At 41.4% G+C, this 13,033-nt stretch overlaps 1 protein-coding gene across 1 annotated transcript; it reads left to right on the plus strand.

The window, feature by feature from the left end:
• The first annotated feature begins 7 nt into the window (after positions 1–7).
• Positions 8–12,091, plus strand: NUF2 (NUF2 component of NDC80 kinetochore complex). The gene is made up of 13 exons (XM_032118552.1): positions 8–224; positions 1,133–1,207; positions 2,120–2,196; positions 2,356–2,417; positions 3,282–3,379; positions 3,793–3,866; positions 5,094–5,190; positions 6,110–6,172; positions 6,849–6,986; positions 7,860–8,000; positions 8,796–8,971; positions 10,871–11,006; positions 11,235–12,091. The coding sequence occupies exons 1-13, from the start codon at positions 102–104 to the stop codon at positions 11,382–11,384; spliced, it is 1,410 nt and encodes a 469-aa protein (XP_031974443.1). The 5' UTR covers positions 8–101; the 3' UTR covers positions 11,385–12,091.
• The last annotated feature ends 942 nt before the right edge of the window (positions 12,092–13,033 follow it).

Here is a 13,033-nt window from a genome sequence, read left to right on the forward strand (position 1 = left end):
TCTGATAGGTCGGCAAGGGGCGGGCGTGGGCCGCGGCGGATTCAAGTGGTGGGCGCGCGCCAGTGCTGCCGTTGTGTTGCCGCCACGTCCCTACTGCCGCTATGGAGACTATGACCTTCCCCCGCTACAGCCCCGACGACATCATCAGTTACCTCCGCTCGCACATCCTGGAGGGCGCCGAGGCCCGGAACCTGGTTAAGGGCGACGTGTTCGGCAACACCAAGGTGCGTGAGGGGGGTGCAGGGCGGCTCCGTAGGCCGCCCGCTCCCGTGTGGGACGGACGTGCTGCCCCGCTCTGTGTAACCACGGGGTTGGGTGGAACGGTGTGGCGTTGGGCTCGGAGGAGTCTCAGGGCTCTACCTCGCCGCTCGGGCCTCGCCGGGAAGCGCGGTGGTGTCACCAGCAGCACCCGGCCTGTCTTTCCTAGCTCTGTGGGAATAACGGTGTCTGGTAAAGTCGCATAGTTCCATTAGTTCGCCTGATCAATTTAGTGCTTTTAAACGAAGCTCTGCTTTTAAACTCCTCCCTGCTTCATCCCCTTTCATCTCTCTGAGCATTTAATGTTAGCGAGTGTCCCCGGCGGAAGAAAAGTGGCTTTAAAGTGGAATTGATGCCTCGGAGTGATTACTAGTGCTGTTATTCCTTGTGTTTGAGCCTGCGGTGGGAAGGTTCTGGCCCTGCTTGTTTAGATGGTTTTTAAGAAGCAAAACTGATCATGGATTAGTGCTATAAATGAAAAGCTGTTTATCTTATAAGTGATTTGTTTCCTCTTCATTTTAATAATCTAATGAAGGGCACTCATTGCTACAGGATTATGATTTCTGTGACTTTTTTTAGGTTTTTGGCATTGCTTGGTTTGGAAACTGCTCAGGAAGCAGCAGTGTAATGAAAACCAATGCCTGGTGTACACAGTCAGGGCTGTAATTGTCCCAGCTGACTGCTGTTCCTTAAAACTGAATTATGAGCAAGTAATGCTTGAACTGCAAAATGTTGGAAAGTGAAACTTGTTTGTTGTGGTGGCTCAGTGAAATCAGCCTTCATGTGTTAAAAGCTGAATGCTTTCATGGCCTGGTCTGGGAGCCCTGAGTAATCAAACATATGGAATACTGATTCATATCCTCTCTTCCTGCAGCTTGACATTTTACACCTGATTTACATGAGAATCCTGCAGAAAGTGTATGGGATCCGCCCGGAGCACTTCTTCATGGTAGGGCTGCCTGTGGCAGGGGTGATGGGATATTAAAGGAAAAGAATATTGGACTCACCTGTTCTTTGGGATGCTGAGGGTGCCAGAAATGTCTGTAAGGTATAGGAGGGACTGGACAAACTTTTGGAGGGATGCCATGACCAGCCTTGAAAATCCATCCTGGGCTGTTGGGCATCTGCCTTTGGCCATGGCTGGAGGAGGTTGGACTGATCTGGAAGGAATGTAAATGTTGCTTTTGATATTTGATCATGTCCACGCCTGCGTTAACTGAGAGGAAAGTAAGGAGAGGCTGATACCTCGTTGACTAACAGTTAATTTAGCTACTGTTAGGCAAGAACTGATCCCTGAAAGTGAGATGATTTTTTCTCATGGGATTTCTGGATAAACTGAAAGGGAAGAGCGTATGTACACAAGATAACTATGTTCTTCCCAGGCAGTGACATCAGCTGCCATGCTGTTCTATGAGGTTTAAAATATCAGAGAAAGGGGACAGTGTACCACTACATTCTCCTGACTTCTTCATAAAGCAGTTGAGTATGTCAATTTTGGGGTGTTTAAAGAAGGAGCCTCTTGCTGGTAGCTGTATAATGCAGAGACTGTTGTGCTGCACAAGTTATGAGCATATTGGAACAGAGTTTAGATTGAGTTCCAGAGTTTGTAATGTTGCTTCTTTAGTTATTATTGTCTTTTTATATCTTTTCCAGCAAAGTTGACACTTAAAATTGTGTGCTAACTAACTTGATGACATTTTTCAGCCTTTAATATGTATTCCCTGTGGATGGGAAGATCATCCTCAGTGAATGGAAGATCGTCCTCTAATCTATTGGAATTATTTTATGCTGTGAAAAATGCTGTGTAATTTTTGTTTTAAGTATTCTCTACTTATGCACTGACTCTCTTTTTACTCTTTAGATGCCAGTCAACATTGACATAATGTACCCACAGATCTATGAAGGCTTTCTACCTGTCTGTAATTTGTATATTCACATGTAAGTAGAAGATGCTTGTCTTGTGCTTGCTGGGCAAATGCTCTGGGATGAGAGGACAAGATCTGTTTTGTAACAGATGAGAATAGGATGAGAACTGAGTGGTGGTCACAAAACCTGAGTCATGGTCACTGCAGCTGAGGTTGTTTTGTTTCCTTGCAGGGAGCACTTGCTGCCAATGTGCCGGATTAATGACTTTCAAATTGCTGATATTTTAAACCCAAGTAAGCAAGTGCCTTGTAATCCTTGTGTTTCCTGGGGTACTGGGTGTTGCTTGATATTCCAGGTGGTTTTTCTCTACGGGCATCTGGTGTCCCTGATTTCCTGCTGCTCTTCTGACCCTTAAACAAACTGGTTCAAATGAGCAGTTCTTATCCCTTATGTGGGCTGATGCAGGTCAATAACTGAGGGCAGTTTTGAATGCTATGAGTCTGTTGAACTGGTGATCTGGAGATGGGCTATGACATACTTACAACGGTGTAATAATAGATGGTGATGAAAATTACCCTGATGGCTCTGGAATGCTTTAGGATTTCTTACGCTGATGCCTATGCTCCATTCCTTTCAATACCCAGTTGTGGTGATTCTGCTACAACACAAACAACTTGGAAAAGGCTACTCTAAAGAACCCTGTCACTTCTGGATCTGTCTTGTCTAAGACATTCAAAGCTTTTGTAATCATCTTTCAGAAAGTTTGCTTGGAATAAAGCCAAAAGGTCTCTGCAGTTCAAATTGCTGCTTTCAGTTAGGCTGATAGCTACAGAGAGGCTCTCTTCAGAGCTGTAGTTCAAGACTGACATTCTTTCTCTCTGGCTTCTGTTTTAATGGGAGGCTGTGTGTTAACAGCCTTTTCTCCCAGGTGCCATTATTAATTTGTTAAATTACACAGAATTGCTCAGAGTTTGTAATCAGCTTGGTGCTAGTTTTTGTGTAGTCTGAAATCTTTGCAAGCCGACTGGGGGAAGAGCTGATTTGGATTGTGTTTTGTAATTTCTGTCTCCTCTGAATTACGCTTTGCCCAGCTTTTCTGAAGCAATTGCAATGCTTGTGGAAACCAGCTCAGTGAGCTCTTGCAATTCCTATTTCAGAAACAAAGAGAACTGTTCGCTTCTTGAGTGGCATCCTCAACTTTGTCAACTTCCAGGAATTCCGGCGTGAGGTCTACTTGGAGCTACAACTGAACTATGTAAGACTGCATGCTGTTTTATTCCAGATACCTATAAAAGTATAATTGATATTAACCTTGAATTAGCAGCATGAAGGTTGTGATTCAACTTCAGGTTTATGTAACATGTTGGGATGTTAAATGTAAAATTACCACACCAAGTAATGCAGGAAGGTACTGATTATTAGTTAGGATATTACTGAAAGGTTTTTTTTTCCCCAATAACTTATTTGATACTTTAGCCTGGTAAGTGAAGGATTCACACATTGGATTGTTTTGAGAAAAATTGGGTGCAACAATTGTAGGTGGCTTCTCTTCTGAATGTCTCAGTAGTTCAGAGATGGTGCATTTCATGTGAAATAATGATGACCAAGGCTCTTATAGAAGCCCAGAGAGAAACTACACTGGTCTAAAATTAAATATTTAACTTACAGAAATCAGCTATGGAGAAACACCAACAACTGGAGGCTGTGAATCGGGAGGCAGCAATGAAACTGGAGAAACTGAAGTGAGTGTGAGGAGTAAGCACTGTGAGATGCACTGCTTGCCTTTCCTGCTCAGGCTGGATCAGTTGGCCAGTTGTGTGAGGCTCAACAAGTCTGAGTGTAGAGTGTTCTTGGGTCATGATAATTTGGTTCAATGCTACAGGCTTGGAGAAGAGGGGCTGGAAAGTGGCCCAGCAGAAAAGGACCTGGGGGTGCTGGTTGACAGCAGCTGAACAAGATGCAGCAGTGTGCCCAGGTGGCCAAGAAGGCCAATGGCACCTGGCCTGTATCAGCAAGTGTGGCCAGCAGGCCCAGGGCAGTGACCATCCCCCTGTGCTGGGCACTGGTGAGGCCACACCCTGAGTGCTGTGTCCCATTCTGGGCCCCTCACTAGACAAAGAGGGACATTGAGGGGCTGGAGTGTGTCCAGAGAATGACAATGAAGCTGGGAAAGGTCTGGAGCACAAGTCTGATGAGGGACAGCTGAGGGAGCTGGGGGTGTTTATTCTCTTCTGGAAGAAAAAAAAAATTACTTTTACAGTGTATGGTTGTTTTGAGGGAATCCTGTATTTGTATATTGAGGACTAGGGTGAAACTTTTTCTCCTTAGTTAGTTTTTAGTGATGTGTCTTTACCCCTTCAACAGCTGTTTCAACATCTTCCATCTTTAACTTAATAGATAAGTAAAGTTGTCTTCCTTAGTTATTTGATATGTTTGCCACAATCTCTGTTTCGGGCCATTTAGCCCTACTGCCTGTGTCTTTGCACCATTAAGTTTTGTTTTTGCTTGTGGATAATAGGATGAAGAAATGGCTGGTTTCCAAGAGAGCTTTCAAAACAAAGTGTTTTTTTTCTGACAGCTGCTCTTGGTGTGTGCTACACAGGGGGTTCTCTAGCTAGGATAGGTCTACACGAATATAAGCTATTTGTATGACAGGTAATATGCAAATTTCATAAATGAAAATCACCACTGGAATTGGTAAGTGTTGTACTTTCATGCTTTGCTTAACATGATCTTTAAACTTAGTCCTCTGTTATGTTTGTGCCACTTCTTCCTGAAATAGCTCTTTAGATTATCCTTCAACTGCAAAATCTTATAAGAAAAGGAAAATAAGATGTATTAATTTGAGATTGTCTTGCTCTGATTACTAAAGTTACTGGCTGTAAACTATGTGGAGACAGTGATTGTCTTATTTACTCTGACTGGGCTATAATGTTGCTGAAGCTGTCCAATATCTTTTTTTCCCTTAGCACAGTCCCAGTTGAACACCAGGCAGAGGTCAAACAGCTCACAGAGAGCATTCGGGAGCTGGAGCAGCTGCTAAGGCAGGACTATCGTCGGAAACAAGTAGGATTTTGTTCTGTATTTCTCTGAAAAGCTGGTATGGGTTCCTCACTTCTCTTGATTTTATTCCCTTCCCTCTACCTAAGTAGATAAAGGGGACTTTTCTGATTTAAAACAATGGCCGTTTTAACAAAATGCTGTCAGACCCCTCCTTGTTTCACTGTAAGGAATGTGAAATGTGCTTTAAATCAGACTTGGGGAATACAAAAGTATATTTGACTCTTTTTTTGAAATGCATTTCTGCAATGACTTGGGAGATACACATCACACTTCCAAACAGGAACACAGGTATGTTCCTCTTTGTTTTCCATTTGAATTCAAAGAATTAGAACTGGAGGTGAGCCATGGTGAGAAATGAGGCCTAAGAAGGGTCACCCGAGGGAATGCCTGGCAAAAAGAGTAGGGTTAATTGCAGAGGTAACTTTTCAGCAATGGAAATTTGCTTCTCAGATCTCATAGATAACCTTTTTAGCTCCTTTGGGAGAAAACAAAAAATCCTGACCACAGATTATTATTTTCTATGTCAAGTCATGTCTCTACTGTTAATATTATTAACCATGTGTTTGACTATTATTTGGGACCTTACATTAAATTAGACTTTTCCTTGAAGAACAGGGCCTCTGGCAAAGAAAGTTGTGGGGGTATAGTACTGCCAGGGTCAATGAGAATAGGGATGGCCAGTCTCTTATCCCTAATCCTAGTTACCCACTGCTGGCTGCATCCCTAGTGCTTCCAGTGGCTTTGATCACAATATCCTCCTTTCCAGGCTTTGAAATCTTACAGACTGCAGTTTTGTCTGCTGGTTATGGCATTCCAAAGGACCCCAAAATGGGATTTCTCCTGTAGACAGGTCTATGATAGAAGGGATAAGGCAGGTAGCAGCTGTAGAGATCCTACAAAAAAGCTTGGTGCTTTTTTTCAGACAGCTTTGCAAGAAGTGATTTCTCAGAAGAAGACGGATATTGCTGAGAGCACCCGAAAACTGGTGAGTACACCTCTGTGTGGGTGCTGGCTGCAGCTTCCATCTCAGATCAACTGAGAGATCACCTCTCTTTTTAGGATCAGGTTATTCTTGGAATTAAGTCACTAGTAATCTGGACTTCTGAGATGCTGTGGGTTTACCTTGCATGCACAGAGTGGGCTAAAGAGGCAAAACAGCAGGTTTTGAGGCCTTACAGGAAACTTGTTGCTCTTCTCCCACGTTGATAGAGCTGGCTCTGGAACACTGCAGTGACTGCCTCAGTTTCCCTAGGTGAGGAGTTCTGAGGGAGAGAGCTGCTGGTAATATGCCAGGCTGGAGGGGGCTTGGAGCAACCTGGGACAGTGGGAGGTGTCCCTGCCCATGGCAGGGGGTTGGAATTAGATGATCTTTAAGGTCCCTTCCAATGCAAACCATTCTAGGATTAGCTGGCAGGCTCTTTGTGGAAAATACTAGTTAGCTGCTGTTCTTATGCACCACTGTAAGCAAATCTGGGAAGCAAAATGGGCTGTTAATTGCTTTGATTTGTTAATGCTGTTTAGAAGAATTTATTTTTAGAACTTCCTAATGAGAAATGACTACACACCAAAAACCTGTCTAGTCATAAGATCATGGCAAACTTTGCTACACAATTCCTCTTTGTTCACCTAATCACTAATACTGACAGTGTTTTATTAACTAGAATGAGCTTAAAGTGACTATGGCTACTTTGAAAGAAGAACAAGAGCAGCTGAAATCCAAAATTGTGGAGAGTCCAGAAGAACTGAAAAATTCCAAAGAACTGATGAAAGAGACTGTTAAGAAATTGAAGAGATCTAAGGTGAGGTTTTCCTCTGTCCACATAAGGAGGTATTCTGTTAGAAAAAGCATGTTTTACTGGACTGTCATCATCTACAACTGCTTCTTGAATGATGGCAAAACATCAGCAGGACAGTGGTTAGTCTGAAATGAAAGCACAGCTTCAGAGAAAACTGAAGGTTTGTGGTGGAAGTGGTGGTTTATTTTTGATGGCCTTTTTTTTTTTTTTTTTTCCTTTTAAAAAGCAGGATTGCAGTCACTTGTAAAACTAGGTGTAGAACTCTTGAATCTATACCTGTCTGTCTGTTTGCTCTCAAGAGCAAACAGTATTTTGTCAGCTTCCAAATACCTTTGGATTTAGAATGTGTGCTTCATAGTGCTTCTGTTGTCATTCATGTTTCTGGAATTGATGGCTGTCTCCACTAATATGCTGAACACTGAGTTCCCTTCCTAGGTTTTTTTAATTATAATATCCACTCATTATTGTGGTTTATGATTGCTCACATATCAGTGAAGTTTGCATTTTGCCTCTGAAGGTATTTTTGCTCCAAAGGTCTAAACTTGATTGCTGTGATTTCAGGTACAAAGCTTTACATAACTCTTGTTTTACCAGTGTAGAGTTTTTTCACAGTACTGCTTTTTTTTTTCTGAGAGCTCTTGGAAAAAACTGGTTAGTTCAGTGTAAACCACTAGCATGTCACCTTTTCTTCTGTGCTTCCAAAGAAATGGCTTTTTAAAAATTTTTTTTTGCAAAGCAAAGAGCTCATTTCACTAACTCTTGAATATTACTTCTAGTGTCTTTAAACAATGAGGGAAGGGTTCAAAAGTCAATATGCTTTAGTTCTATATAAAAGAACTCTAAAGCTATTTATTAAGTATTTTTTTCTCTTTACAGCAAGAAGTTATTGAGAAATATGAAGGTTACAGAGACCTAGTTGAGGTTCTGCCATCATGCCAACTGGAGGTGCAGTCATACCAAAAGAAGATGGAAGGACATGGAGCAAATGTGGAGAGACTGGCCAGTATATTATCAGAGGTTTGTATTATCCAAGTTATATCCTGTTAGGGAGAATTTGATGTCTAAGCAATGTTCCCCTCTCTCCTCTTCCCTGTAAAATACAACATTTTGAAGCTTCCAATATTTTTATTAAAAATGTCAATAAAACATTGCTGCTGCTTTGCTGGGTGGCACTAGCTAATGTGCTATGCGCTACCTATTGACCACTTTGAATAGTCAAAGCCTTTGTTGCCATAGAAACCTGACCTAAAGTAGTTGGAACTGTCTTGGGGTTGCTGGTAGGAAATGATGGGAAAATAAAAGTGAAATTGAGTTTCTTCTGCCTTGAGAGTGGAAACTAAGAACAAAAAATTGTTGCTTCAGGAAGAGTGACATCTTAAGTGCCTTTAACTTTATTAATATTACTAAGCCAGACATTCTCTGATGAAATGTTTGTCACAATACAGTACCTTGCTATTTGCTACCAGGTTTTGGGAGAATGCAGTTGTTAGGAGCATTTGAAAAACGGTACGGAGTCTTTTTGGGTGTATATATATAGCATATGTTCAAATTACCTTTGGCAAAAAGCTATAGCAGAAGTCACAGTCACTTCTGAAAGTCATCCTAAGGGATGGGGTCTTGTCCATTTGGATGTATTTATAATCAGATAAAGACTAGTGAACTGGGAGGATGAGTTGGCAGTCAGATCTTCAAACAGCAGCCAGCTAGTTCTAATCTTAGTACATTTACAGGGTATGCTGTCTTGATAAATTAAGGGGGGGGAGAGGGGGGGATTATTTCTATTTCATTTATTTCTATACTTCTGTATTCTAGGTCAGAAATCTGGAGGACCAAATTGAGAGTGCTCAGGTAGAGCTGAAAAAGGCCAAGACAGATGAAATGTCATTAAAGAGAATGGTCACTGCAAAACATGAGAGACTTTCTACAGCTGAGATAAAGATTAAAAAGATGCGTGAAGATGTTGAGCAGCACAAGTGCACTGTGCCTGAGTACGGAGGAGTTGATGTTTCTGCCTAATGCTGCTTTATGTCTTTGTTATGTGCTGCCAAAGTTCATGTCTGCTACAAACACACAGCTTAGCAGTAAGGAGAAAATGAGCAGTGTGGGACAGCTCTGTATGAAGACCAGTAATGCTGCAGGCAGGGAGCTGGGGTCTCAAATCAGTAATTGCAATGTGACTTGACAGCAATTCTTTTATTGGAGCACTAATTTAATTTATAATGCTTATTCTTGATTCTTTTATCTTCTTAAAGAGAATGTCACATTGGGATAATTTTCCAACTTATCAGACTTCAACAAAGCCCCATTTGCCTTTCATGAATTTTTCATAATTTCCCTTGCCACTTTTGCTCATTATCAAAGATGTTCAAGACCCATGGGGATATGGGGCTCACATCTCAGAGGAGCATTATCCTGACATGATGCTTCTAAAACAAAAGGAAAAGTGTCATTTGATCAAAGCCTCCCAGCCCCTCTTCTTTCCTCTGATATGCTGAAGGCTTTCAGGGCTGTGTTTGCAGGATCAAACTGCAGCCCTGTAAGGTCCTGGCTTCACTGTGAGGTTAGTGATGAACTGTTACAGAGAAAATTTATTTTAAAACAATTTTCTTGTACACAGATAGGAAAGGGAATAGAGAAGAGTGTTGGCTGAGTGGAATAGCTGTGATGGAAGGGAGCTTCTTCCACATGGCTGAGAGAGTTGAGTAAGATTTAGTCATGCTTAGGGTTTATGTGGTGTGCAGAATGGCACTTAGTGTATTGTACCAGCTAAAGGAGATTATTTGGAAGGAAAATAGGCTGGACATCGAGAAGAATTTCTTGACAGAAAGGGTGATTATACCTTAGAATGGGTCGCCCAGGAAGGTGTTTAAGGAAAAACTAAGTGCCATGCTTGAAGTGACAAGGTGGTGTTTGGCCATAGGTTGGACTTGATCTCAGAGGTCTTTTCCAACTTAAATGATTCTGTGAATAGTAGCTTTTAATTAAGGGATGAAAACAATATGATCTAATGCTCCTTTTTGTCAAAGGTTGCTGCCAATTTCTGTTTTTAATGTGTCAGGTATTTCCCTTGAGTGATAAAATTAGATGCTTTGATAAGCAAGAGAGGAAGGGAGGTAACCTTGGTTGAAAAGGAGTTTTTGCTGGTGAATAAGAGAATGTGTCCTGACTAATCCATTGAGGTAGGAAGGTGTATATGGGCTCCTACTAAGTATGGGTTATTTCACCTATTCTTCCCAGAAACGCTGCTACAATTCTAGGTGTCATTATTGTACAAATGCTTGGTGTGACCTGGTAGGTGTTTTTGCACTTTAGGTCAGTCTCCTGTTCCAACACTCAGCCTTTGCTGGTGACATGGCAGCTCACAGCTGGAGCCATCTGAATTTTCCTACAAGCTGGGGAAATGTAATTTGGTCTTTGGGATGCAGTGAAATGATGGACTGGGTGTTGCAGATAACATGTAGATGTATGGGACTGGAGCTTTAGGTTTGTGGGATGAGCTCTTTGGCTAAGGAAAGTGTGTGACATTGAGTTATGCTGGAACATCAAGTGCAGCTGTATTGCTTTAACCTGCACCACTCAAAGACAGGAGGGCAATGTCCAGCTGTCTGTTGGGCTGGCTCCACTGAGGTCACTTGAGTTGCCTTGATTGGAAGCAACTAAGGATCTTCAACATAATCCTCTAACTCCACTTGGAATTTCACTTCTTGTATCTAAGTTGTTTTAGTTTAAAAATTGCATTAATTTCTGAAAAAGTAAATTCTGTATATCATTGCTTCTGGAAGCTGATGGTTTTATGCTCATAAAATGCAAGTTTTGCTCATGGTGGGCTTAAGTTTAATCTGGAATTGGTCAAAAGGCTCAGTACTAACTTTTTCTCTCACCTTTAGACATTTTAACAAAGTCCAGGAGAAGAGGGGTGCTGTATATGACAAAGTGATGGCCATCCGCAAGGAAATCAAGCAGATGAAGGGCGAAATTGAGCAGCTGAAGGAGGATGCTGAAGAAAAAGCAATGAAAGCCAAGGTGAGGTTTTTTTTCCTCCCCCCAAACGAATCTTCTTACATTCCTGTTGTAGTGTGGACAGTGCAATGATCCTCTAAACAGCCTCCCCTTTGTTTTGTGAATTCTGCTTCTTTAAGCCATGGATGAGATACCATTGGAATAATTTGAGTCCACCAGACCACTCAACATTCATGTTTGATAAAGACTTAATTTTGCTGATGGAATTTTTTTTCCTTCTTCTCTTTCTAGGAAATACACCTAATTTGGAAGGCTATATTGGAGAAGTGTCATGAATCTCTCCTTAAGGCAGTAAAGAGTTATGCAGCCTCAAGAGCAGAAAAAGTTGATGAAATAAGGAGAGGGCTGTTCAGCATTCAGTCTTCTGGAAGTAGTTCTTAAGCCTGTGTGCACTTGTATCCCACTTTCATTATGTTTGTGCTCATACCTGAACTCAAGAGCTTCTGCTTTGCATGGGAGGGATGACAATTCCAGGCAAATCTAGCTTTCTCAAAAACCATGTCAGAACACGTTTTGCTTTCCAGGCATCCTGATATCATGAGTTTGCTGATGGATAAGAAAACACTCCGTTTCTATTGTTTCAGTCAGCACCTGGTTTTAGTGATAATACTGCAAGTCTTGCTAACACCAAACTGCTCAACATTTTAGACAGGACCCTGCATTTGTAGAAACTCTTCTGCAGACTTTGATCTGGGAACGTCTGTTGCCTTGGTCTGTCTTGAATGTTCAAGATAAGTCAGTAACAGGTGCTACTCTACCACCATTATTCAATTAAGATGAAATCCTGACAGAGCAGTAGCATCCATCTAAATGCCAAGTTACTCTCATCATAATTATTTGTAACTGTAAACACTCAGAAGTATCATTTTAATATATTTTTAGTTAACAGTATACTTTCTCTCAATGCTTGAACTCATTATGTCACTTTGTGGGGTATTGAACCCTCATCTGTGTTAGGATGCTCTTAAAAACTGTAGGTTGATGTTTTTTGCCTTAACTTGTAATGGCACTCAGTGTGCCACGGTGGTTTTAATTATTTTGAAAAATAAAATGTTGATTTTTACACTCCTTGATATAAGGATATTTAACCCTTTTTCTCTTGGGTTTTTTCCTTCTCCACTCCCCTAACTCACTTGGCATAACATTTCAATTGAAAAAAGTGTACATTTGCAGGAATGTGTGCTATGAGCAGTCTTTTATGATGAAAGGAGGAGGATGATTCAAGCTATCTTTAAAATTTTAATTCTTCATGTCTTACTAGACAGAGGTGCTAGCAAGTCAGTTAGGAGCAGCAGGTGCTTGTTTCTTCTAGAGCTCTTCTAGAGGCATCAGACCCTTCTAAAGTTTTGCTTTAAGTTTTGTTTGGTTTTTTTTTTGTTTTTTTTTTTTTTTTTAATACTGTAACAGAATTGTTTAGGTTGGAAAAGCCCTCTAAGCTCAAGTCCAGCCATTAACCTAGCACTGTCCACTCCACCACTAAACCCTCTCATAAAGTCCCAAAACTACACTTTGAAATATTGCAGTAGTATCTCCTTTCTTATAAAGACTTGTTGGAGGCTGCGCTGACAGCCTGGATATTGCAGCAGCACTGGGGAAAGAGATTCCCAAAAGCTTCCAATAGATACTACAAGGGATTATTCCAGCCAGCAGATAAAAATTCTTAGGCTAGAGCAATGATGCTTGCTTCCAGTGATGAGGAATTTGCAGGACAAAGAAAAAGCTGGGTTCTGGTTCCTACTCCTAGGAATTTTGCCACACCATCTGTTGGGTAAAATACAAGGCTGCAATTCATGAAGAAACAAAAAACCTGTCCCTGGAAATCAGAATTTTATTTCCAATAAGTTCTTGTGCTTCCACAGTCACCTGTCTATTTGTACCTGAAATACTTAAAAATAAAACATAACCAAAGTATATTTTATCTAGAGATAATTGATTCCTACGTGTGAGTCTACTGCTGCTTTTCAAAAATTTCCACCCACCTTGAACCATATGGCAAGGCAGTGGGGGGAGTTTAGTGTGGCCTGAAGGGT

The sequence above is a fragment of the Corvus moneduloides genome, chromosome 9, assembly GCF_009650955.1.
Source record: "Corvus moneduloides isolate bCorMon1 chromosome 9, bCorMon1.pri, whole genome shotgun sequence".
In the NCBI taxonomy this organism is placed as follows: Eukaryota; Metazoa; Chordata; class Aves; order Passeriformes; family Corvidae; genus Corvus; species Corvus moneduloides.